Here is a 25,111-nt window from a genome sequence, read left to right as displayed (position 1 = left end):
TTCCATGCGTTTCTGGTGAGTGCGCATTGCTGTTATTTCGAGGCAGTATATACTTCGGAAACATTTTCATCAGACAATACCGCGGATACTGTATAGACTTTACATATGTATATACATTTTGTTTTTATCCAATTTTAATTCTTGAAGCGCTGCACTGTTGTTTATTACAATTGATATACGTATAACCCTTCCCACTGATCTCGTCTCCTTCTGTGAGTCTCATTTTCCATTTCAGTGGGTGAGGGATGCCCTTCCATATCTTGGTGTACAACTTACTCGCAATCTGGACGACCTTTATGCCAAAAATTTCTTACCGGTTTTCAAAGTCATACAGGAAGACCTAAACAAGTGGCATCGCCCCTGCTTCTCTTGGTTTGGTAGGGCTGCCATTATTAAAATGAATATACTTCCGCGTCTCCTTTATCTCTTCCAAACTTTGCCAATTCAACTTCCATTGACATTCTTTGCTTCTTGCAAGAAACTATGTTCCTTATTTTTATGGAATCACAAGCGTCCGCGGGTCTCGTTCTCTCAGCTGACTCGTCCCAAACTCAGCGGGGGCATTGGGCTCCCTGACCTACACCGCTATTACTGGGCGTGTCATCTTTCCCGCATAGTCGATTGGCACATTCATTCTGCTTCCAAAGACTGGGTCCTTTTGGAGAAGGCTTTTTCGCCCACTCCCCTACCATCGATCCCTTGGCTATTGCCGAAACACACACCTCAAGTTCTCCTCTCCCATCCTTTGATAGGTCCCACGTTAGAAGTTTTCCGTAAGGCCTGTAAAACGTCTTCCGTTTCGGACTCTCCTAGTCCCTTGACGTCGATCCGCCTGAATCCAGATTTTCCCCCAGGGTTGCACAAGGATTTTTTATCAAATTACTGGCCATACGCTCAGATTTTAGTAAAACATTTTCTTCACTCCGGCAAGGTGAAAACATTACAGGAGCTGAAGGTTAGCTTGAATATCCGCGAATTCCCTCTCTGGGCCTTTCTTCAGATTAGACACTTCCTGCTTTTCCATAAATCCCGCCATAATTGGACTCGCCCTGTTACTCCATTTGAATCCTTATGCTCTCAATCCGAACCGCGGAAGCATTTGATCTCTGAGATTTATCCTCTCCTAGGGGACAGCAGGACTTGCACTTCTTTCCCCTCTTGCCGTGCGTGGAACAGAGACCTAAAGACGGATTTATCAGAGTCGGATTGGGACCGCATTTTTATGTACTCCCACTCCTGCTCGAGTAATGTTTCGACGCAGGAAAATGGCTTCAAATTAGCCACTAGATGGTATCGTACTCCCTCCAGAATTCATCGGTTTAACTCTTCTGTCCCTGACGTGTGCTGGAGATGTGGGACACCTGATGGCTCTTTCTTGCATATTTGGTGGTCCTGTCCACTTATTCAACCATTCTGGCAGGAGGTCCACCGGTTGGTGACTTCAGTGACCACTCTGCCCATAGTTTTCTCTGCTGCTCAGCTATTGCTTCATCATACCCCCATTCCTAGGAGTCAATATTTCAAGTCCCTAGCGATGCATATGATCAACGCAGCCAGACTCTGTCTTCCTGTGCTATGGGGCTCCACTCACCCCCCAACTATACGCGATTGGCTCAATCGAGTAGGCAAAGTGGCGGAAATGGAGGAACTGATTGCGACTGCACTTGATCTGCCAACTAAATACTCACATGTTTGGGCCTGCTGGACCCACTTTGTAACTACCCCTGAATTCGGATCTCTCATGGGTCGGGATACCTGATTGAGCTCAGCCCTACCTCTGGTTATGCCCTTGGTTCTCTCATAATCTGTGTGGTTATGACCTCTTTTCCGGTAATTTATATTTGCCTGCTTAGCTTTGGTGAGTGTTTAAATTCTTGACACTCTCATTTATGATCTCCAATAACAATGTTGACACAAACTTCGCAGCCCGGACCCTTCGCTTCCCTCCTTTTTTTTTTTTTTTCTCTCCCCCTCTTTCTCTTCTCTCTTTCTACTATGACTCCCATTCTTTTCCTTTTCTTATCCTGTCAGGGCTCCCAGGTATGACCAGAGATGTGTGACTGATGCAGGGAAACGCAGACTTCAGATATGTTATAAACAATATAATTTATTAACACTAACCATACAAACATAAACGCAGGGCAATACTAAACATAATACAGTGCAAACAAACCAAACCAACCACCCACAGATAACAGTATATACAAGCAAGCGTCGTCAGGCAGGCCGGGTCAATATCAATTGGGCAGGTAGGTACGGGGGGAGCAAGCAGAGAATGGTCGGGGTCACAGGCCAGGTTCAGCAGGTAGCAAGCAGCGAGGTACAGAGGGTCAGACAGAGGGGTGGTCAGGGTCACAAGCCAGGATCAGAGCAGGAGAAGTCAGCAGCAGTTCAGATCAGGGTCAGCAAAGGCAAAGAAACAGGATGCAGGACAGATACAGGGCCCAGGACAAACACAACACCAAGGCAGAGTCTGCAAGTCTGGCCATCCCTTAAATACCCCAGTATCATCAGTTCCAGGTGTTAGCTGGCTGAAAGGTTGAGTCTCTGATTGCTGGGAGCACCCGCTGGCCAGCCCTGGTACTGCAGATCAAAAGGCAGGTGAGTCCCACCATTGCTGGCCAGTCCATTCCTAACAGTACCCCCCCCTCAAGGAGCGGCCTCAGGACGCTCCAAACAGTCCTAGCTGGGCAAAATGTTCCACCGCCCGGGTCTGGCAACTGGCGGGATAGCAAAGACTGGCACACCGGGCAGGACTCCGGGCAGCGGCACACCGGGCTGGACTCCGGGCAGCGGCACATCGAGCAGAGGCACTCCGGGCAGAGGCACACCGGGCAGAGGCACACCGGGCAGGACTCCGGGCAGAGGCACATCGGGCAGAGGCACATCGGGCAGGACTCCGGGCAGAGGCACACCGGGCAGAGGCACATCGGGCAGGACATCGGGCAGAGGCACATCGGGCAGAGGCACATCGGGCAGAGGCACATCGGGCAGGATTCCGGGCAGAGGCACATCGGGCAGGACTCCGGGCAGAGGCACATCGGATTACCAGGCGAAGCAGCAGGCAGCGGGCCACCAGGCGGAGCAGCAGGCACCGGGCCCCCGGGCGGAGCGGCAGGCACCGGGCCCCCGGGCGGAGCGGCAGGCACCGGGCCCCCGGGCGGAGCGGCAGGCACCGGGCCCCCGGGCGGAGCGGCAGGCACCGGGCCCCCGGGCGGGGCGACAGGCACCGGGCCCCCGGGCGGGGCGACAGGCACCGGGCCCCCAGGCGGGGCGACAGGCCTCGGGCCCATAGGCGGAGCGGCGGGCGCCGGACCCCCAGGAGGAGCGACAGGTCTCGGGCCCTCAGGCGGAGCGGCGGGCGCCGGACCCCCAGATGGAGCGACAGGTCTCGGGCCCTCAGGCGGAGCGGCGGGCGCCGGACCCCCAGGTGGAGCGACAGGTCTCGGGCCCTCAGGCGGAGCGGCGGGCGCCGGACCCCCAGGTGGAGCGACAGGTCTCGGGCCCTCAGGCGGAGCGGCGGGCGCCGGACCCCCAGGTGGAGCGACAGGTCTCGGGCCCTCAGGCGGAGCGGCGGGCACCGAGTCACCAGGCACGACAGTGGGCTCCGAGTCAACTGGTATGACCGCAGGCACTGGGTCAGACATTGTATGGTCTGGCTGGACAGCGGGCATCGGGTCACCAGGCATCAGGTCATTTGGCTCGACAGCGGGCACCGCGTCATCTGGCAAGGCAGTGGGCTCCGAGTCAACTGGTATGACCGCAGGCACTGGGTCAGACATTGCATGGTCTGGCTGGACAGTGGGCATCGGGTCACCAGGCATCAGGTCATTTGGCTCGACAGCGGGCACCGCGTCATCTGGCAAGGCAGTGGGCTCCAAGTCAACTGGTATGACCGCGGGCACTGGGTCAGACATTGGATCGTCTGACTGGACAGCGGGCACTGGGTCACCAGGCATCAGGTCATTTGGCTCGACAGCGGGCACCGCGTCATCCGGCAAGGCAGTGGGCTCCGAGTCAACTGGTATGACCGCGGGCACTGGGTCAGACATTGGATCGTCTGACTGGACAGCGGGCACTGGGTCACCAGGCATCAGGTCATTTGGCTCGACAGCGGGCACCGCGTCATCTGGCAAGGCAGTGGGCTCCAAGTCAACTGGTATGACCGCGGGCACTGGGTCAGACATTGGATCGTCTGACTGGACAGCGGGCACTGGGTCACCAGGCATCAGGTCATTTGGCTCGACAGCGGGCACCGCGTCATCCGGCAAGGCAGTGGGCTCCGAGTCAACTGGTATGACCGCGGGCACTGGGTCAGACATTGGATCGTCTGACTGGACAGCGGGCACTGGGTCACCAGGCATCAGGTCATTTGGCTCGACAGCGGGCACCGCGTCATCTGGCAAGGCAGTGGGCTCCGAGTCAACAGGCACGACAGTGAGCACCGGGGCATCAGGTACCGGATTGTCTGGCTCGACAGCGGGCATCGGGTCACCAGGTATGACAGCGGGCACTGGGTCACCAGGCATCAGGTCATTTGGCTTGTCAGCGGGCACCGCGTCATCTGGCAAGGCAGTGGGCACCGGGTCACCAGGCATTGGATCGTCTGGCTCGACAGCGGGCATCGGGTCACCAGGTATGACAGCGGGCACTGGGTCACCAGGCATCAGGTCATTTGGCTTGCCAGCGGGCACCGCGTCATCTGGCAAGGCAGTGGGCACCGGGTCACCAGGTATGACAGCGGGCTCTGAGTCAATTGGCACGACAGCGGGCACTGGATCAGGTACCGGATCATCTGGATCAACAGCGGGCATCGAGTCAACTGGCCTAATAGGATCGTCGGGCTGGATCAGTTCATCATGCTGAGTAGCGGCATCAGGCTGAATGCAGGCATCAGGCTGAGGAGAGGCTTCAGGCTGAGGAGAGGCATCCGGCCGAAGAGAGGCATCCGGCCGAAGAGAGGCATCCGGCCGAGTAGAGGCTTCAGGCTGAGTAGAGGCTTCAGGCCGAGTCACGGAAGGCAGGCTCACCGGTTTGGATACTGGCAGGATGGTATTGGTTGGAAAGAATTTTCGCTTTTTTCTGGTTTTAACTACTGGAGCACTGCAAGTAAACGCAGGTCTGCAAACGAATGGAGCAGCTGGAGACAGAGAAGAACTGGAGGATGGAACAGGAGAGGGAGCAGTTGCTACAGAGGGCTCTTTTACAGGGTTAAAGGCAGGATAGGTGCAGCGAGTGGGAACAGGGTACTGACATGCGGTAGATAGCAGGGCAGGAGGAGCTGGTGGGAATACAGGAGTAGAGTTAGAAGCAGGACTGGGTCTTTGTAAGCTGACTGAGGCTGGGTGCAACAAGTCTGTCCATGTCTGCAGTAGGGGTTGAACAAAGCTGAGCTTACACAAAGCCTGTCTGGTCAATGACTGCACTGCGTTGATACAATCTCTCAGTGTCTGTGGTGAACATGTGGAGTAACGCTCCAAAAGGTAACCCACATCATCCTCTAATAACCACACCAGGGACTCTACCTGGTCTGCACTAAATGGTGGCAAAAATTCATCCCTGCATTCGGGGGAACCAGATGAAACCAACTCTGCACAAACCTCAATCAATGGCTGCACCTCAGAGAACACTGTGCCCTGATCTACTAGAACATGAGCGAGCCGTATACATTCTAGCAATTCATCCCGGGGATACTCCTTCAGAGTTTGATAAGCATACTCCCTGTCATCAAACACTAGCAGATATAAATACTCAACCTCATCAAGATCCATCCTTCCCATCAACAAGCCAAGATGGCTTCCCTGTGCAGCCACTTCTGGTCAGGAATGGCCTTGGTGTAATGTCAGGGCTCCCAGGTATGACCAGAGATGTGTGACTGATGCAGGGAAACGCAGACTTCAGATATGTTATAAACAATATAATTTATTAACACTAACCATACAAACATAAACGCAGGGCAATACTAAACATAATACAGTGCAAACAAACCAAACCAACCACCCACAGATAACAGTATATACAAGCAAGCGTCGTCAGGCAGGCCGGGTCAATATCAATTGGGCAGGTAGGTACGGGGGGAGCAAGCAGAGAATGGTCGGGGTCACAGGCCAGGTTCAGCAGGTAGCAAGCAGCGAGGTACAGAGGGTCAGACAGAGGGGTGGTCAGGGTCACAAGCCAGGATCAGAGCAGGAGAAGTCAGCAGCAGTTCAGATCAGGGTCAGCAAAGGCAAAGAAACAGGATGCAGGACAGATACAGGGCCCAGGACAAACACAACACCAAGGCAGAGTCTGCAAGTCTGGCCATCCCTTAAATACCCCAGTATCATCAGTTCCAGGTGTTAGCTGGCTGAAAGGTTGAGTCTCTGATTGCTGGGAGCACCCGCTGGCCAGCCCTGGTACTGCAGATCAAAAGGCAGGTGAGTCCCACCATTGCTGGCCAGTCCATTCCTAACATATCCTTTTCTCTCTTTCTATTCCCCTTTTTTCTTTTCTTTCTCGACAACCTCTTAGTCTTCGATCAGGCTTAATCTTCATTTTATCCAGGATTACTTGGTATATGGTTAGCTTATCTCCTCTAGGATAGTCAATGGTACTCACGACGTCTTCTCTTATACTGCGATGCTCACTTAGCCTCATGATAGTGTACTGCTTTTGGTTTAGGCTCTGAAGGTTCATTTCCTCCATGCTTAGGCCAGTACGCCAATATTCACTTGGTGGAAGTAAGCTGTTATTACCTTCTATATTGTACATTTTTGAATCTTGAGTACTACAGGCATATCTCTGCCGTAATTTGCCATGCTTATGTTATCCATAGTGTCGCACTCTACTATGTTGTTTCTTCCTGTATTTTGGTTTAAGCTGTGTCTATGACCTGATTGATGCTGCGTGTGCATTTCTTTATATTTTCCTGTAACATGTTGTCACTTCTAAATAAACTTTTATGGAATAAAATAAATGCAGGCAGGGCACAGGACAAAGCACTCGGGACAAAATGTATGTGAAATGGTTTGATACAGTAATGTTTTACTATGTGATTTTAGTGTATTTAGTTAATGTCACTTTTAAAATGTTCAAATTTCCTGCCAGTTCCGTCCCCGTACGTCCTGACATCGCAGGGAACAGAACCCGGAAGACAGATGCCGGCATCGGCCGGAGGACATTACAGGGAACACTGCAGAAGGGACATCGCGAGAGCGCAGGACAAGGTAAGTGAAGAAGAGATCCCGGAGCAACACTGCAAGGTATTCCCGAGTGAAGCTCGGGGTTACCGCTTGTGGTGCTGAAACTACACTCAGGAATACCTCCAGGAAGGTTAATATGTTTGTTAATATGACCTGTGATGTGTGTCAAAGGAAAGAGTGCCCGGGGCACCGCCCCTGGGCTCCACTCCGCCCCCTGCCCATCATTGAGGAGCCCTTTCAGAGGGTGGTGGTAGATATCATCGGCGCTCTGGCCTCCCCAGTAAGTCAGAAAAACGATATATCTTTACTATAGCGGACTACGCGACCTGCTACTCGGAGGCTGTAATCCTGTCCAGTATTTCAGCACCCAAGGTAGCAGGAGCCCTTGTCACCATTAATTCCTGGGTGGGATTCCCCAGTGAGATCCTAACTGATCAAGGCACCCAGTTTATGTCAGATGTAATACAATCCCTGTGACGCACCTGCAGGGAAAGGGGCATCTGGACCACCCCGTACCACCCCCAGACCAATGGCCTCTGGGAACACTTTAAAGGGACCCTAAAAAGCATACTAAAATCCTCTGCAGACAGTGAGGCAGACTGGGAAAAACTCCTCCCCCATCTTCTGTTTGCATACCAGGAAGTGCCGCAGGAGTCCATGGGGTTCTCCCCCTTTGAACTCCTATACAGGTGAAAAATCCGAGGCCCTCTGACCTTACTGTGGGAACACTGGGAAGGGAGGGTTGAAGATACTGGCACTCCAGTCGTATGCTAACTGCTAACCCAACCTGCTGCCGTAGCCCACAGCCACCTCAAAGCGGATCAGACATGGCAGAAGATGTGGTACGACCACAGGGCACACGGACGGGAGTTCACCGAGGGCCAGCAAGTTCTCCTGATAGTCCCCCATCTCCAGAACAAACTACAGCACACCTGGAAGGGACCCTATAAGATCCTCTGCAAAATTAACGAGATTTGTTGTGTGATTAGCCTGGACAATTGTGACCGGCGGCAGCACACAGTCCATGTAAATATGCTTAAAGAATACCAGGACCCTGCCTATACCAGCCATCTGCCCTACACCCAAAGGTGAGGCCGATGAAGGAACACTTCCTGACCTCCTGCAAGCCACCAAAGCTGTCCACTCCCTTGATCAACTTCCCACTGGGGCCTGGCTAAGCATCCAGCAAATAAGTCAGCTGGGGGCCGTACTAGAGGGCTGAGCTGTCACATTCTCAGCAGCCCTGGGATGTACTGATCTAGCCCTTCACCATGTAGAGACACACAGACAAAAACCTATCCAGCAGGCCCCTACCAAGTCCCTCAGTTCGTAAAAATGACAATCCAAGCAGAGCTCACAGAGATGCTCCAGCTGGGTATTATCAGGCCCTCTCGCAGGTGGTATAGTGCCTAAAAGGATGGGAGCACCCGATTTTGCATAGACTACAGGCGATAACACTGTTAGCGACGCCTACCCCATGCTGCGCATAGATAAACTACTGGACCAACTGGCCAGAGCCCAATACATCAGCACCCTGGACCTCAGTAAGGGCTATTGGCAAATTGCCCTTACCGGGGAGGGCATAGAATGCTCCGCCTTCATTACTCCTTTCAGACTGTTTGAATTCCTGGTGATGCCCTTAGGGATGAAAAATGCACCCGCCACCTTTCAGCGAGTCGTAGACCAGCTGGGAGGGATGCCAGGGTTTCACTTGTGCCTACGTAGATGACATAGCCATCTTTAGTGACAACTGGGAGGAACACCAACTGCCTCGCCCTCCAACCCTACAACTTCACCATCCAATATCGACGGGGAAGCCAACACCAAAATGTGGACGGGCTACCCTGGTAGCAGGACACTCAATAGGTGAGCTTACCTCCCAAAAATGCCTCCAAAGAGAACCGCCGAGGTCCCCTTGTTGGCACTTGTAAAATAAAAGGGGAGGGGCTGTCACGGTCTCCCCGCTCCCTCTCTTTCCCCCCCCTTTGGATCCCTGCACCCCTTTCCCCATTGCATGCCCCTGGTGTACTGGGTGCCAGCTGCCTCCTGCTGTGGGTTCCCGACTAAGGAGTCTGCCTCCCCACTGTGCCTGCATGTGAATTCCCCACATGCAGGCCACCTGAATGTCGCCGCGTGCCCCCTTCCCTTGTCTCGGCGGGCACAGAGCGACCCTGATATTCCCGCGCCCTGCACCTGCTGGTGTCAGGAATGGACTCAGCACTGGTGGTGGGACTCACCTGCCGTGTGGGCTGCAGTACCAGAGCTGCCCAGCGGGTGCTCTCAGCAGCCAGAAGCTCACACGTGCAATCAGCAAAACCTGGGGCTGATTGCAGAAAGGTGTATTTAAGGCATGACCAGGCCTGTGCTCTGGGCCTTGGTGTATGTTTTCCCATGAGCCTCTGTACCTGGTATCTTGTGTTCCTGCTTCATTGCTGACCCGGCTTGATCCTGACCTCTGCTGACCGTTTCCTGTTGAACCCCTGGCTTGCCTGACCATCCTTCTGCCTGATCCCCTGTACCGCGCTGCCCGTGAGTTACTGAACCCGGCTTGTGACCTTGACCATTCTCTGCCTGCTCCTTTTGGTACCTTGCTGCCTGCACGTTGCTGACTTGGCCCGTCTGACCACGCTAACTACTCTGCCATCCATCCATCCTGCACGGATCCAGCCGTACCTGCACATACCTCTGGCGGATCCCTCTACCACTAGCAGGTGTACTCAGGGGCCGCGACCTGGTTCCTGTCTGCTCCAAGTCCATCCCCACCATCAGGGGCCCTGGTGAATAAGCAGACTGGGACTTAGACTCCGCGCCCTGGGGAATCCTGTCCTGAGGACCGCTAGAGGTACCACCAAACGGTCATTACAGAACCCTACGGCCGGCCTAACCGTTCCACCTCTCCAGCCCTGACTACGCCTGTGTTCCTGCACCTCCTAAGATTAGTGGAAGGTTGGTTTGATCACTGTGCGTTTATATATATGTATATATATATATATATATATCTGGAAGGTTGGTTTGCTCACTGTGCGTTTATATATATATATATCTGGAAGGTTGGTTTGCTCACTGTGTGTTTATATATATATCTGGAAGGTTGGTTTGCTCACTGTGCGTTTATATATATATATATCTGGGTGGCTAATAAACTGTATTATACTGTACCTGAGGCCTGCGTTTCCCTGTGTCAGTCCACACCTTTCTGGTCATTCCTAGATTCCTGACAGCTGGAGACAAAGGCCGCACTCCTTGTACATGGCCAGAGAGAGGGGCAGGGCTTGTTGCCGTGGCAACCCAACGTCAGGGCGGCCATTGCCTGGCACCCTGGGAGCATTCTGCTCTGGAGATAAATACTGGAGCAGGACGCAAGCACAGAGAGTTTCCCCCCTGCTCGCTCCTTGCAAGCTAGTGTGCTGCGAGAGGTCTCGTGCTGCGGCTGGACCCTACAGCCCTTCTCCCTCCCAGGACACCTGGACTTAACCCATTGCCTGCCAGAGCCTGCCTCCCTGTTGTGTGCCCGCCTGCACTGAACCCATTGCCTGCTTCCCTGTTGTGTGCCCGCCTGGACTTAACCCATTGCTCGCAAGAACCTACCTCCCTGTTGTGTGTCTGCCTGGACTTAACCCATTGCCTGTAAGAGCCTACCTCCCTGTTGTGTGCCTGACTGGACTTAACCCATTACCTGCCAGAGCCTGCCTCCCTATTGTGTGCCTGACTGGACTTAACCCATTGCCTGCCAGAGCCTGCCTCCCTGTTCTATGCCTGCCTGGACTTAACCCAGTGCCTGCCAGAGCCTGCCTCCCTGTTGTGTGCCTGCCTGGAATTACCCCATTGCCTGCCAGAGCCTGCCTTCCTGTTGGGGGCCCAGATGGTCCTACAGACTAACCCCCCTTGCTGCCAGAACTCGGTGATCCTTGTCGTGTGCCCCACCCTGTGGTATGGACTTAACCTTTGTTTTGCCAGAACCTTGCTATACCCATCATGTGCCCTCAAAATCACTCAATAAAAGCCTTGTGTGTCCCACTGCTCTCCGCGTGTGTTCTGTCCCACCTACACATCCGTCACAGTTTCTTATTACTTACTTTGAGAAATTGCATCAACATGTCCTGTTTCTTCTTATTCTGCTCCTCCTCTGCCATCATTTTCTGCTGCATGTACAATAACCGTTCTTCTTCAGTCATACGGCTTAATTTGCCTGATTTTTTGCCGCCTTTTTTTGGCATGGTTGCTAAATCTAGAAGAGCAATGTGAAATTAAAAACAGTAATTAGAAACAAAAAAGTGACAGCAGAAAAAAGACCAAGAAGTCCATCAAGTGTGCCCGTTTTTTTTTTTTTTTTGCTTGTTTTGTTAAATGTTGTCTGAATATAGATCCATGTTTATCCCAAGCATGTTTTAAACCACTTACAGTTGACTGACTTACTACCTCTACTGGAAGTTTATTCCAAGCATCCACTACTCTTTCAGCAAAATAGTACATTCTAAGATTAGTTTTGAACTTTCCTCTAGTTAGCTTGAGGTCATTTCCCCGTGTTCTTGATCTTGGTTTCATATTGAAAATACTGCCCTCTTGAACCTTATTCACCCCTTTATATATTTAAAGGTTTCAGTCATGTCTCCCCTTTCCCTTCTTTCCTCCAGACTGCACATGTTAAGTTCCAGATGTCGCTCTTGATATGTTTTATCTCTCAGACCCTTTACGATTTTTGTTATCCATCTCTGGACTCCTTCTGTCTTATCAATATCTTTTTGTAAGTAAGGTTACCATAACCCCTCAAGTGATGCATCCTAGAATTCTATTTGCTTTTCCCACCGCCTGGCCACATTGTTCATTTTGAAATCATCTGGAATAAGTACCCCCAAATCTTTTTCCTCTGTAGTGCTGGCCAACACTGTACCCTAAATGATTTACATTTAGAAACACTGAACTGCATTTTCCTCTGCTTTGACCAATCTTCCAATGCCAAATCATATTCCATGTTACAGACACCTCCAGGGATATTAACCTTATTACACATCTTTGTATAATCAACAAAAAGACATACCTTACCCAACAAACCTTTAGTTATATCACTTACATATAGATTAAATAGAACAGGACCACCACTAGGTGCACCACTAATGACTGGCCTCTTTTATGAATGAACCCCATTTACAACCACCCTCTGGTATCCATCCTTTAGCAAACTGCATATCGACTGAACCACCCAAGGGCGAAGTCCTAGCTTGTACAACGTTTGCATTAGATCATTATGTGAAACTGTATCAAATGCCTTGCTAAAATGAAGATAATGCTATATCCACAGCACCACCCTGGTCCAAAATATTGGTAATATAGTAAAAAAAATTTCAATCAGATTAGTCTGACATGATCTGCCCTCAGTAAAGCAATGCTGCTTTGGGTCCAGCAAGTTGTGTGTTTTTAAGTAATCAATGATCCTTCTTTTCACTAGTGATTCCATTAACTTGATTACAACCGATGTTAAACTCACTGACCTCTAATTGCCACCTTCTACCTTGCTGCCCTTCTTGTGGATAGGTACAAAATTAGTTGTCCGCCAGTCATGGGGAACTTCTCCTGTTAAAAGAGATTGATTAAAAAGATCAGTTAAAGATCCAACAACTATACCTTGAAGTTCTCTTAAAACTCTGGGATAAAGACCATCAGGGCCCATGGCCTTGTTAATCTTTAACCAAGCCAGGTTCCTCTGCTACCTGTGTCTTCAGAAATGCTAAAAGTTAACCGTCTTTACTAGAATCAATATGATTCCCCAATTGTTAGTACAATTTATTTCTGAGAAGCCTGGACAGAATTGTTTAAATGGTTTGCTACATCCTGGTCTCCCTCAATATAAGTGCTGTGCCCAGTTTTCATTATAGTGACATATTGTATTTTTAAATTCCATCACTGATGAACCTAAAAAAGGTTTCATCTCCTTTCTTAATAGATTTAGCAATTTTCTCGTCTTTCTGGGCTTTGCCAACACTGATAATGTTTGGTCTCCTTTTTTCTATTTTATAATCTTCTCTGTCAGCTACACCCCGTTTCCTTGAATCTCCTATATCAGCCGTCATTAAATGGCGGACCATGGGCCGAATACGGACCGAGCGATGCTCCAGTCCAAACTGTTAACCCAACAGACTAAATTTCCATATCCCCTCTGTTCAGCAGTCATTCGTTGCTGGGACTGAGGGCATTCCAGCAACCGATGACGTCAAGTGTGCGTCCTGTCCCCTGCAGCTCGGCATCGCTCCCGCTCCCTGACTGCCCGCAGGGTATGGTGTGACGTGTGCCCTGAAGCCTTCAGCAAGGTTCTCCACCCCCTGCAGCTTGCTATCTTTGCCGGCTCCCGCTCCCTACCTGCCCTTAAGATAGGGTGTGTTTCTACTTCAAAAAAGATTTACAGTGGCACGCTGATGGGCATATTTTTTGCTAAGGGGCACTCTGATAGGCACATTTTATGTTGTGCCCACCAGAGTGCCCCTTAACATAAAATGTGCCCATCAGCATGCCTCTTAACAGAAAATAAGGGGCATGCTAATGGGTAAGTTTTATGTCAAGGGGGCACTCTGATGGGCATGTTTTATGTTAAGGGAAACTCTGATGGGCACCTTTATGTTAAGGGGGCACTCTGATGGGCATCTTTATGTAGGGGGCACTCTGATGGGCACATTTTATGTTAAGGGGGCACTCCGATGAGCACACATTATGTTAAATGGGCACTTCAATTTGCACATATTATGTTAAGAGGTACTCTGATGGGTACATATTGTGGAAAGGGGCACTCTGATGGGTGCATACTATAGAAAGGGGCACCCTGATGGTGCCATGTGATGGAATGGGGCACTCTGATGGGGAAATATGATGGAAAGGGTCACTTTGATGAAGACAACTGATGTAAAGGGGCACTCTGATGGGCACACCTGATCTGATGGAGACATCTGATGTAAGGAGGCACTCTGATGGGGACATCCTATGTAAGGGGTCATTGTGATGGGTGAACCTTATGTAATGTAACACTCTGATGGGGACAACTGATGTAAGGGGGCCTTCTGCTGCAGAAACCTGATGTAAGTGGGCACTTTGATGAGGACACCTGATGCAAGAGGGCACTCTGATGTCATAGTACAAGCTTGAGATTCAGACCCCAGCCAAAAGAAAATTTTAATGACTGGACCTCCTGGAATTTTAACTTAAAACCCCTGTCCTATATGTGGAATTTTTTCTTTCACTATCTTAATTACCTCTTTAGTGAACCATATTGTTTTTTTTCTTCCATTTATTCTTACTAATCTGCCTGACATATAGTCTAGTTGCCTCCAGGATGGTAGACTTTACCGGTGCCCACTGATTACTTACTACTCTCATTTTACTCTAACCTTTCAATTATTTTTTTTCGAAATTTCCCAATTTTAGCAAAATTTGTCCTTTTGAAACCTAAAACTTTTGTTTTTGTACATGATTTTTAAGTTCTTGTTTTAATATCAAACCAAACACACTGATGATCACCATAACCCAAATTTTCTCCCACTTCAACATCAGGCAATCGATCCCCATTTGTCAGTACTAAATCTAAAATATTATCACCTCGGGTTGGGCTTTTAAGTAACTGTTTAATAGTCACAGTTTCTATGTTGTATACAAGTGGAAAATTTTATAGGATAGTATCAGTAAATATATCAGTCATAATATTACTTCATGTTACTTAGGTGAGACAGCCAACTTTGTTGAGCCAAAATGGGTTAGTGAAATATTTACCTGCATTTTTGCAAGTTAATAAATATGTGTTCCTTTTTTTCAGTGCAGCATATGTAGAGGGACAGTACAGGCTACGTTCACACCTATGCAGGTGCAATGGAGGGTCTGTGTTTATTACGTGATTCCATGTGTCGCATTTAGGACAGCCCATTTTTATAAAATTGCACCACACCAAAAAGAATGGTGCTTGCTACTATTCATTCTGCCACACACAAATGTGTTTTGTGTGTTGCGGGAAAGCACGCATTTTGCTTGCGTTGCCACCATGCACAATGTGAATATAGCCTTAAAATGGCCAGATAGTGTAAATACAAATTCCAAAGAAATAGTACTGACTCACAGACCTATGAACCACTGTGAAATAGAAATGCTTACCTATACTTCAAATTATACAAGACAGACGCTGACAGAATAACAAGAACTTCATTCAAAAAAGAACTTTACTGAAAAGCCTTCATTGCAAAAAAAAGGGTAATTTAAAATAGGAGTAGATAAATCCCAGTCATTGGAAACAGTTCACTGGCCAACAGAACAACAGCCCAGGGATGGCCAATGGGTAGGCAATACATGCATGTAGCTGGTAAAGGATGGCCATATGGGGGGCTATATATATATATGTGGCGTCTAGGGGAGGGGGCCCCCATATGCAAAATGGGAAACCAGCTGAGCCTGCACTGTTACAATCTCATTTAGGTCCAGGAGACTTGTTACAGTAGATTTACTTGCCTGCTCCTCCGTGCTGCTGGACTGGTCCCCACTGTGTCTTTTCCCCCATACTCCAGCGGTCCAAGGTCCTGAAACCCTCAAGACCAATGCAAGGTCCATAGTCCTCACTGAACGTGATGACACTGAGGGACAATCCACTGTTGGAGCAGTGGGGAGTAGAGGATCAGGTAAGTAAAAGCATTTTTACTCTCCCATAGACTAAATGAGCAATTAACCCTTGCAGAGCAGGCACAGCCTCATTGCAAAGGACCACATTCAAGTTTCATGGATTTGGCCTTTAACCGCTTCCCACCCATCCTATAATACAATGATGGCCAAGGAGTAGCACTGACATCCTGCGCCCCAGGGGCCATGCTGTGGTGCGATCTGTCATCCGCTGTGTCCACTGGACACAGCGAATGACAAATCATTGTACCAGGCCGCTGCCGGTACCATGTGATCACTGTGACCAATTACAGCAGACCACATGACAGTTGTACGCAATGAATAGGTTTTATTTATAGCCATTCATTGTGTATTATTATGTTGATTTCTGTGATTGGACACAGTGATCACATGGTACAGATAGGACTAATCACGGTGCATCTGCACCATGTGATAGCTGTGGCCAATCACAGCTTCACAATAGTACACACTGGATGAATGGATGCCATTAAAAAATGATTGCTTATAACAGTGATAATCATATAGTTAGAACCAATTACAGTGTGTAAAAAAAAAATGTTGATCACCTCTCCAGAGTAGTACAGTGTCACTGTGTTAACACTGTACTGCTCCGGTCATAGCAGAAAAAAAGAAAAATATTGTAATAAAAAAGGAAAAATTATTAAAAACTAAAAAAAAACACAAAATAGACATACATACTCTCACCAGTCACTGTCCCTTATCAATGCCATACCACTTCTATGGTGATGCTGTACTACTTTGGTGACAATTTAAAAAAAAAGATTGTGAAAAAAAAATATTTTTAATCTCTTCACATTCTAAAAATAGTGAAAAAAATTACAACTTCAAAAAACTTGCCATGCCTCTCACTAAATGCCTTTGACTGTCCATTTTACCAAATGAGCACTTAGGGGTATTTGTATTGTCCTGGCATTTTTGGGCCTCAAGAAATGAGATGGGCCGTCAGTATATCAGGAGTGATCGATTTTCAAATATATATATATATATATATATATATATATATATATATACACACACACAGTACATCACAGAAGTGAGGATACCCCTCACATTTTTGTAAATATTTTATTGACAACACTGTAGAAATTGCTACAATGTAAAGTAGTGAGTGTACAGCTTGTATAACAGTGTAAATTTGCTGTCCCCTCAAACTAACTCAACACAGAACCATTAATGTCTAAACCGCTGACAACAAAAGTGAGTACACCCCTAAGGGAAAATGTCCAAATTGGGCCCAAAGTGTCAATATTTTGTGTGGCCACCATTATTTTCCAGCACTGCCTTAACCCTCTTGGGCATGGAGTTCACCAGAGCTTCACAGGTTGCCACTGGAGTCCTCTTCCACTCCTCCATGACGACATCACGGAGCTGGTGGATGTTAGAGACCTTGCGCTCCCCACCTTCCGTTTGAGGATGCCCCACAGATGCTCAATAGGATTTAGGTCTGGAGACATGCTTGGCCAGTCCATCACCTTTACCCTCAGCTTCTTTACCAAGGCAGTGGTCGTCTTGGAGGTGTGTTTGGGGTTGTCATCATGCTGGAATACTGCCCTGCGGCCCAGTCTCCGAAGGGAAAGGTTCATGTTCTGCTTCAGCATGTCACAGTACATGTTGGCATTCATGGTTCCCTCAATGAACTGTAGCTCCTCAGTGCCGGCAGCACTCATGCAGCACCAGACCATGACAATCCCACCACCATGCTTGACTGTAGGCAAGACACACTTGTCTTTGTACTTCTCACCTGGTTGCTGCCACACACGCTTGACACCATCTGAACCAAAGTTTATCTTGGTCTCATCAGACCACAGGACATGGTTCCAGTAATCCATGTCCTTAGTCTGCTTGTCTTCAGCAAACTGTTTGCGGGCTTTCTTGTGCATCATCTTTAGAAGAGGCTTCTTTCTGGGACAACAGCCATGCAGACCAATTTGATGCAGTGTGTGGCATATGGTCTGAGCACTGACAGGCTGACCCCCCACCCCTTCAACCTCTGCAGTAATGCTGGCAGGACTCATACGTCTATTTCTCAAAGACAACCTCTGGATATGACGCTGAGCACATGCACTCAACTCCTATGGTTGACCATGGCGAGGCCTGTTCTGAGTGGAAACTGTCCTGTTAAACCACTGTATGGTCTTGTCCACTATGCTGCAGCTCAGTTTCAGGGTCTTGGCAATCTTCTTATAGCCTAGGCCATCTTTATGTAGAGCAACAATTCTATTTTTCAGATCCTCAGAGAGTTCTTTGCCATGAGGTGCCATGTTGAACTTCCAGTGATCAGTATGAGAGAGTGAGAGCGATAACACACCTGCTCCCCATTCACACCTGAGACCTTGTACCACTAGCGAGTCACATGACACCAGGGAGTGCTGTGGCGCGTTAATAGATGCATGGTGCTGTGGCGCGTTAATAGATGCATGGTGCTGTGGCGCGTTAATAGATGCATGGTGCTGTGGCGCGTTAATAGATGCATGGTGATGTGGCGCGTTAATACACGCATGGTGATGTGGCGCGTTAATACACGCATGGTGATGTGGCGCGTTAATACACGCATGGTGATGTGGCGTTAATAGTCACATGATGGTGTGGGGCGTTAATACACGCATGGTGGTGTGGTGCGTTAATAGTCGCACGGTGACGTGGTGCGTTAATAGTCGCACGGTGACGTGGTGCGTCGCACGGTGACGTGGCGCGTTAATAGTCGCACGGTGACGTGGCGCGTTAATAGTCGCACGGTGACGTGGCGCGTTAATAGTCGCACGGTGACGTGGCGCGTTAATAGTCGCACGATGACGTGGTGCGTTAATAGTCGCACGGTGACGTGGCGCGTTAATAGTCGCACGGTGACATGGTGTGTTAAGCCAGCTGATGTATTTGAAAAGACAAAATAAGGTGCATCATGCCCCATGTACACTGAGGTGCTATGGAGAATGCAGTGCACGTTGCTGCAGGTTAGCACGACACTACAGTGTGAATGGGCCCTCAGGGAGCTCAGACACAAGACGGACAAGTCCTGTATGAAAACGTCATGACATTAGTACGAACTGAGCACATAGGAATGAACAGGACGACAACATGCGGATAATACATCCAGCTGACAGTAACTGCACCAGATGTCACTGACCGTGTCCCGGAAATAGTCACACTACCAAGCTGTCTTTACATAAACGACCCCTCCAGGACCCATTTACCAGTTCGCCACGATCTCCCGGTACCTCTCCGCTGTGCAGGCAATCAGAAGTTTCCTACCGTCTCCTAGCAACAGATACGTATAAGGGGGCAAGTCTGTAGGATGTGCCGCACACGTCACGTCACGTGGTGCCCCGGGTCATTTTAGTCAGATGCGGTTGGAGGCAGGTTTGTGTGCAGCGTGCACTGTGAATGGCTGATAGGGGGCAGCAAAGTGGTGTTCATACATGTGCTGGGAATGCTGCTGTTTGTCCTCATAGACATTTATACAGGGGGTGTCTTGTGTACACGGCGGTGCTCATAGACATTTATACAGGGGGTGCCTTGTGTACACGGCAGTGCTCATAGACCTTTATACACGGATGCCTTGTGTACACGGCGGTGCTCAGACATTTATACAGGGGGTGCCTTGTGTACACGGCAGTGCTCATAGACCTTTATACAGGGGGTGTCTTGTGTACACGGCGGTGCTCATAGACATTTATACAGGGGGTGCCTTGTGTACACGGCAGTGCTCATAGACATTTATACACGGATGCCTTGTGTACACGGCGGTGCTCATAGACATTTATACAGGGGGTGTCTTGTGTACACGGCGGTGCTCATAGACATTTATACAGGGGGTGCCTTGTGTACACGGCAGTGCTCATAGACATTTATACAGGGGGTGCCTTGTGTACACAGCGATGCTCATAGACATCTATACAGGGGGTGCCTTGTGTACACAGCGATGCTCATAGACATTTATACAGGGGGTGCCTTGTGTACACGGCAGTGCTCCTAGACATTTTTACAGGGGGTGCCTTGTGTACTCAGCGTGAGGAACATACTGCCGATAACCGGCAAGTGTGAAAGGAGACATACACTGATAATCAGGGCACTGATTATCAGTGTAGGTCCAACAGTGCCTGTGATGGGTGCGGTGTCAGACCCCAGCCCTTCTCACCAATTTGTGACCGAAGGACTAGCCACTCTAAAACCGTGCTGTCACGTGTGTAACAATGCCACGCTCACCTGCACCCTGCACAAAGATTTTCCAGCTCACTGGACCACAATCTATGTACCTGCAGCCTGAGAGCGATTGTTACTGGGTCAGGTTAATTACACAATTAACCCTTCACACTGCCACCGCCACCTTTTTGTACGGAGGAGGAAACTCGCCAGAAACACTATGATGTTTGAATAAGCATCTGTATACACACTGTCACCGCAGGCAGATGTATGCAGAAGTTTAAAACACACAGTAGCGCTCTTCAGAGACAGGGATTCTTTGTTTGCATGAAAGAACTTTAGAAACAGTTCAACACTTTTCAGAAAATAGGATTTATTACTAAAAAGGTCTAAATGGTGCAATAAAAATATTTACAAAAAAAGATGTAGCCTATATATATATAAATACAGAGAGCAATAACACAGCAAAGAGAACAGAAAGAAGTTTAGAAGGGTAGAATACTTGCCAGAGTACTTGGTTTAAGCAGATTCAAGTGTCCTGAACAAAAGGGTACCGTTCAGGAACGGACTGAACTCGTGGGGGCCCCCGGCCAATAGGGGATCATGGAGCCCCTGTGTCCTTGACCACACTCAAAGCACACCCAAAAAAGCCTATAAAAGGTAGCAGGGGGATTTCATTGGGCCCCCTACTGACCCTGGGCCCTCGGTCAGTGCTCGACTGGTCAGTCCGCCCCTGGTACCGTTTCTCCCAAAGTTGATTCCTGATGTTAAACAAGAGAATCTCTTCATCTTCCTTCCCCAGGCATAACAGCCTTTTTCTAGGAACCCAGCAGGGTGTCTCCTTAAAGCAGAGAACCAATCGCCTCATTTGGGGAGGGGTGTTTAGGTAGGGAACTCAGGCTATGACCAAATCCCTCGCAGTTTATATCATGGTAAATAACCTTCCATAGGTGCATGTAGCAGCCTAGCCACTGGTAGGATAATATTCAGAATGATATTCTGAACGTCCAGACACCAGATATGACATATTTGCTTTGGGCGGTTAAGGAGATATCGCTTTCTGCTCACAGGTAGGCGTAATCTAGGGATGTAAGGTATCAGGTGACTCGCATTAAACTGACCTGTCTGAATATATGTTTTTGTTATATTGTATGTATTTCCTATGAGAAGTTATGAGATTGTATGAAAAAGTGGTTTCCAAATGAGATGTATGTTTTACTGCTATTCCAGAATGCTTTCAAGTCCAGTGACTGGCGGGTTTATAGCTTTACGAGTAGCTCAGAGCATTCAGAGCAAGAGTCAGACAGACACCATGGCATCAGCTAATTGGGTTTACAACCATGAAGTGTATCCAGCTGTGCCCTGTTCACTCCTGAACTCAGCCACACCAGACCACATGCCATTCAACAAAAAAGGGAGGGGGTACTGATTTGGAGTGAGTATGACACAAGATGGAGGACCTTTAGCAACATGGATGTCCATTTCTGTACGTACATTTGCTACAGTGCCCATCAGTGCTGCTTAATAAGGCCAATCAGGGTCCATTCGTGCTACCTATTAGTGCCCATCAGTGGCTCTTCATCAATGCACATCAGTGGAGGAGAAAAATTACCTGTTTGCAAAATTTCATATTAGAAACTAAGAAAAACAGTTTATTTTTTCAAAGTTTTCTGTCTTTATTTTCTTTTATTTTGCAAAGAATAAAACACCAAGTGGTGATTTAAATACCACCAAAAGAAAGTTCTATTTGTGTGGAAAAAATGATAAAACTTTCATTTGAGTACAGTGTTTCATGACCACGCAATCGTCATTCGAGGTGCGATAGCACTAAAAGCTGAAAATTGGCCGGGGCAGGATAGGGGTAAAAGTGCCCGGTAGGCAAGTGGTTTTAAACTGGGAGTGCCTTGTGTATACAGCGATGCTCATAGAGATCTATACAGGGGGTGCCTTCTGTACTCAGCAGTGCTCATAGACATTTATACAGGGATGCCTTGTGTACACAGCAGTTCTCATAGACATTTATATAGAGGGTGTCTTCTGTACAAAGCCGTGCTCATTGACATTTGTTCAGGGTTGTCTTGTGTACTGAGCATAGATATTTATACAGGGGGTGCCTTGTGTACACAGTGATGCTTGTAGACATTTATACAGGGGGTACCTTGTATACTAAGCAGTGCTCATAGAGATTTATACAGGGGATACCTTGTATACTAAGCAGTGCTCATAGACATTTATACAGGGGGTGTCTTGTGTACTCAGCAGTGCTCATAGACATTTATACAGGGGATACCTTGTATACTAAGCAGTGCTCATAGAGATTTATACAGGGGATACCTTGTATACTAAGCAGTGCTTATAGACATTTATACAGGGGGTGTCTTGTGTACTCAGCAGTGCTTATGGACATTTATACAGGGGGTGTCTTGTGTACACAGCAGTGCTTATAGACATTTATTTATTGTACTTATATAGTGCCATCAATTTACGCAGCGCTTTACATATATATTGTACATTCGCATCAGTTCCTAACCCTCAAGGGGCGTACAATCTAAGGTCCCTAACTCACATTCATACATACACATAGTAGGGCCAATTTAGACAGGAGCCAATTAACCTACCAGCATGTCTTTGGAGTGTGGGAGGAAACCGGAGTACCTGGAGGAAACCCACGCAGGCACAGGGAGAACATGCAAACTCCAGGCAGGTGGTGCCGTGGTTGTGATTTGACCCGGCGACCCTAGTACTGCCAAGCAGAAGTGCTAACCACTTAGCCACTGTGCCGCTCACATTTATACAGGGGGTGTCTTGTGTACTCAGCAGTGCTCATAGACATTTATACAGGGGGTGCCTTGTGTACTGAGCAGCACTCCTAAGCATTTGTGCAGGGGGTGCCTTGTGTACGTAGCAGTTCTCATAGACATTTATACAGGGGGTGCCTTGTGTACTGAGCAGCACTCCTAAGCATTTGTGCAGGGGGTGCCTTGTGTACGTAGCAGTGCTCATGGACATTTATGCAGGAGGTGCCTTCTGTACCTAGCAGTTCTCATAGACATTTATACAGGGGGTGTCTTTAGATAAAATGATCATTTAGTTCTAAGCACTGCAGCCTGCACTAGGCTAGGCAGTATTTTACATTCCTAGGAATCAGAAGGCTGTGTAATACTGCAGATGCGTAATAAAGGGCAAGGGTACATTTAGACCCTATCCTCACCTTTTTGATTTAACACAGGTCCTGGGCATTGATCGCCTTAGTGGGGAGTCAAGTTTCTGAGGGCCCCCTGGGAGCGTGTCCACCAGGAGAGGTGAAAATTAAGCCTCTGGCCCTGTGGCTGTAGAACAGTAAGTACCTCTTTCATGTGGAACCATTTGAGGCTATCGCCCCTGTCCTCTTGTGCTTGGGGCAGCTGCTGTTTTTTGTGCACTGTGGAGCAATACACCACCATAGCAGTGTTGAAAAATAACATACCAGGTTGTAGTGTGCATTCACAATGACATTGTGCATGTCTGTTCATATACATGTGCTATTTTGGGTTTCCCTGAGTCGTTGGATAACTCGTGTGAGCGACAGCGATTCTAAGCAGTCTGGCACAGCAGCCTTTAGCGGCTGTCACCAGCTACATTGTTCATGCTGGTTCCTCTGCAAGTATTGGGACACTTTTTTTTTTTTTTGAAGCAGAATGACTTATTGAGCCAGCTGCTGGGCTATGGAGAAGCAGACATTGCCTTTTTTTCTTTTAACTGATGTTGTGCTACACCATTCTCCTCCAGCCAGCAGGGGGAGTGCTAAAACCAATCTAGCGTATAGTGTGTGTACTTTGAGCTATATAATGAATTGAATTGACTCCTTACACTACAGATTCCAATATGCACTGTGCAGTGGGAGAAGTGAAGATATGATTTTTATTAAACTGCCTGGGAAAGCTCTTCTGGCACCGAGGGAGGTGGGGAGAAAGCATCTCTGACTGCATTTTCGCCTGCTAGCAGTAGACAATACCAGCGTAGACCAGAGCCTAAGGCTGGGAATGAGGGCATCCAGAGGTAGCGCAGCCCCTCCAACTTTACAGCACCTGCACCACTGCCACAGAGAGACTGGAGCATCCTCTCACCCTCTGCCTTCCACTGCTTATCACTGGTGGCTTTCAGGGAGAGATTGAAGTGGCCCCCCTTCTACAGCAAGAGGTCTACTGTTGAGAGGGCTAGTTGTTCATTGCTGTTATTACTAGCAGGAACTGAGCCACTGAAAGCAGAACACCAAGTGTACCCAATTCATGCTGCACTCTATACCGCATTTCTTTTAAACCTATACCAACCCTATACTGCATTTTTCCAAACCTTTACCACATCTGAGCCACATCTACCCTGAACCTGTGCCAAGACTACCTGTTCCTCTATTGCATGCAGGTTAACTGGGACAGTTGTTAAGTGCTCCAACACTTTCAAAGAGCCTCAATGATAGCTGGCAGAAGAACATCTCAAAGGACTGCCCCTCTTATGTTGATAAGTTAGTTTCTCTCATATTAAAATCAAATTGCAGACAAACAAGAAGAAAACCTCCTGCGCTCATGAGAAATGTATTGGTACAAGTGAGCTGACATCTGAGTGTATGACCTTAGGTATTCCAATTAAAGCACTGGCTTTGCTGCCCTCCAACAGGTCGGGGAAACCCAAAGCGATAACTGCAAAACACAAGGAACAGAGGGCACAGCAGCCTAGCGCGTTACCTCAGCTGTAGCTTTATTCGTAAAAGAAATCTATGTATACTCACAAGAGACATTAAAATTAATGGCACATCAATCAAACTGTGAATAAGAACGACCTGGTCTCTTGGACAAGTCCCTTTTTAGAGGATAGGTGAGCCAAAAGACTGACGCGTTTCGAGGGGCAATCCCCTCTTCCTCAGAGCCCTCTCCAGCAGCCCATACGTTAAGCCAGCTCTGATTATATTGCAGTTTACTAATCCTTCGATGTGGTGGCTGCATTCATTTTCTTTTTTTAAGCTTTGTTTCTTCTACTTTCATTTGGAAGCCAGCAAGTCTGTTTTATAAAAGCTCAAACTCTCCAGCAGAAGGTATCACTTTACAGGGATAAGGCAAACACTGGCAGGGGTGGTTAAAATGATCAGCTTT

General features: G+C 48.4%; 1 protein-coding gene across 4 annotated transcripts in view; it reads right to left on the bottom strand.

Moving 5' to 3' along the window:
* DRC2 (dynein regulatory complex subunit 2) overlaps positions 1-19,165 on the bottom strand; it is a 60,842-nt gene extending 41,677 nt beyond the window's left edge. Inside the window, exons 1-3 of one of the 4 annotated variants that reach the window (XM_089679408.1) lie at positions 19,037-19,165; positions 12,671-12,752; positions 11,258-11,409 (exon numbers count right to left, since the gene is read on the bottom strand). In XM_089679408.1, coding sequence (XP_089535534.1) covers positions 11,258-11,398 — 141 coding nt within the window. In that variant the 5' untranslated portion in view covers positions 11,399-11,409; positions 12,671-12,752; positions 19,037-19,165. Of the gene's footprint in view, positions 1-10,340; positions 10,427-11,257; positions 11,410-12,670; positions 12,753-18,969; positions 18,989-19,036 lie in introns of those variants that run through there. The other 3 variants (XM_089679416.1, XM_089679424.1, XM_089679434.1) reach the window with 3 other exon arrangements.
* Between the last annotated feature and the right edge of the window lie 5,946 nt (positions 19,166-25,111).

This window comes from Staurois parvus, unplaced genomic scaffold, assembly GCF_062004578.1.
Source record: "Staurois parvus isolate SC_StPar_1 unplaced genomic scaffold, SC_StPar_1.0 ptg000017l, whole genome shotgun sequence".
Lineage (NCBI taxonomy): Eukaryota > Metazoa > Chordata > Amphibia > Anura > Ranidae > Staurois > Staurois parvus.
Note: the sequence above shows the minus strand (reverse complement) of the source record. Positions and strands in the feature narration are given on the sequence as shown.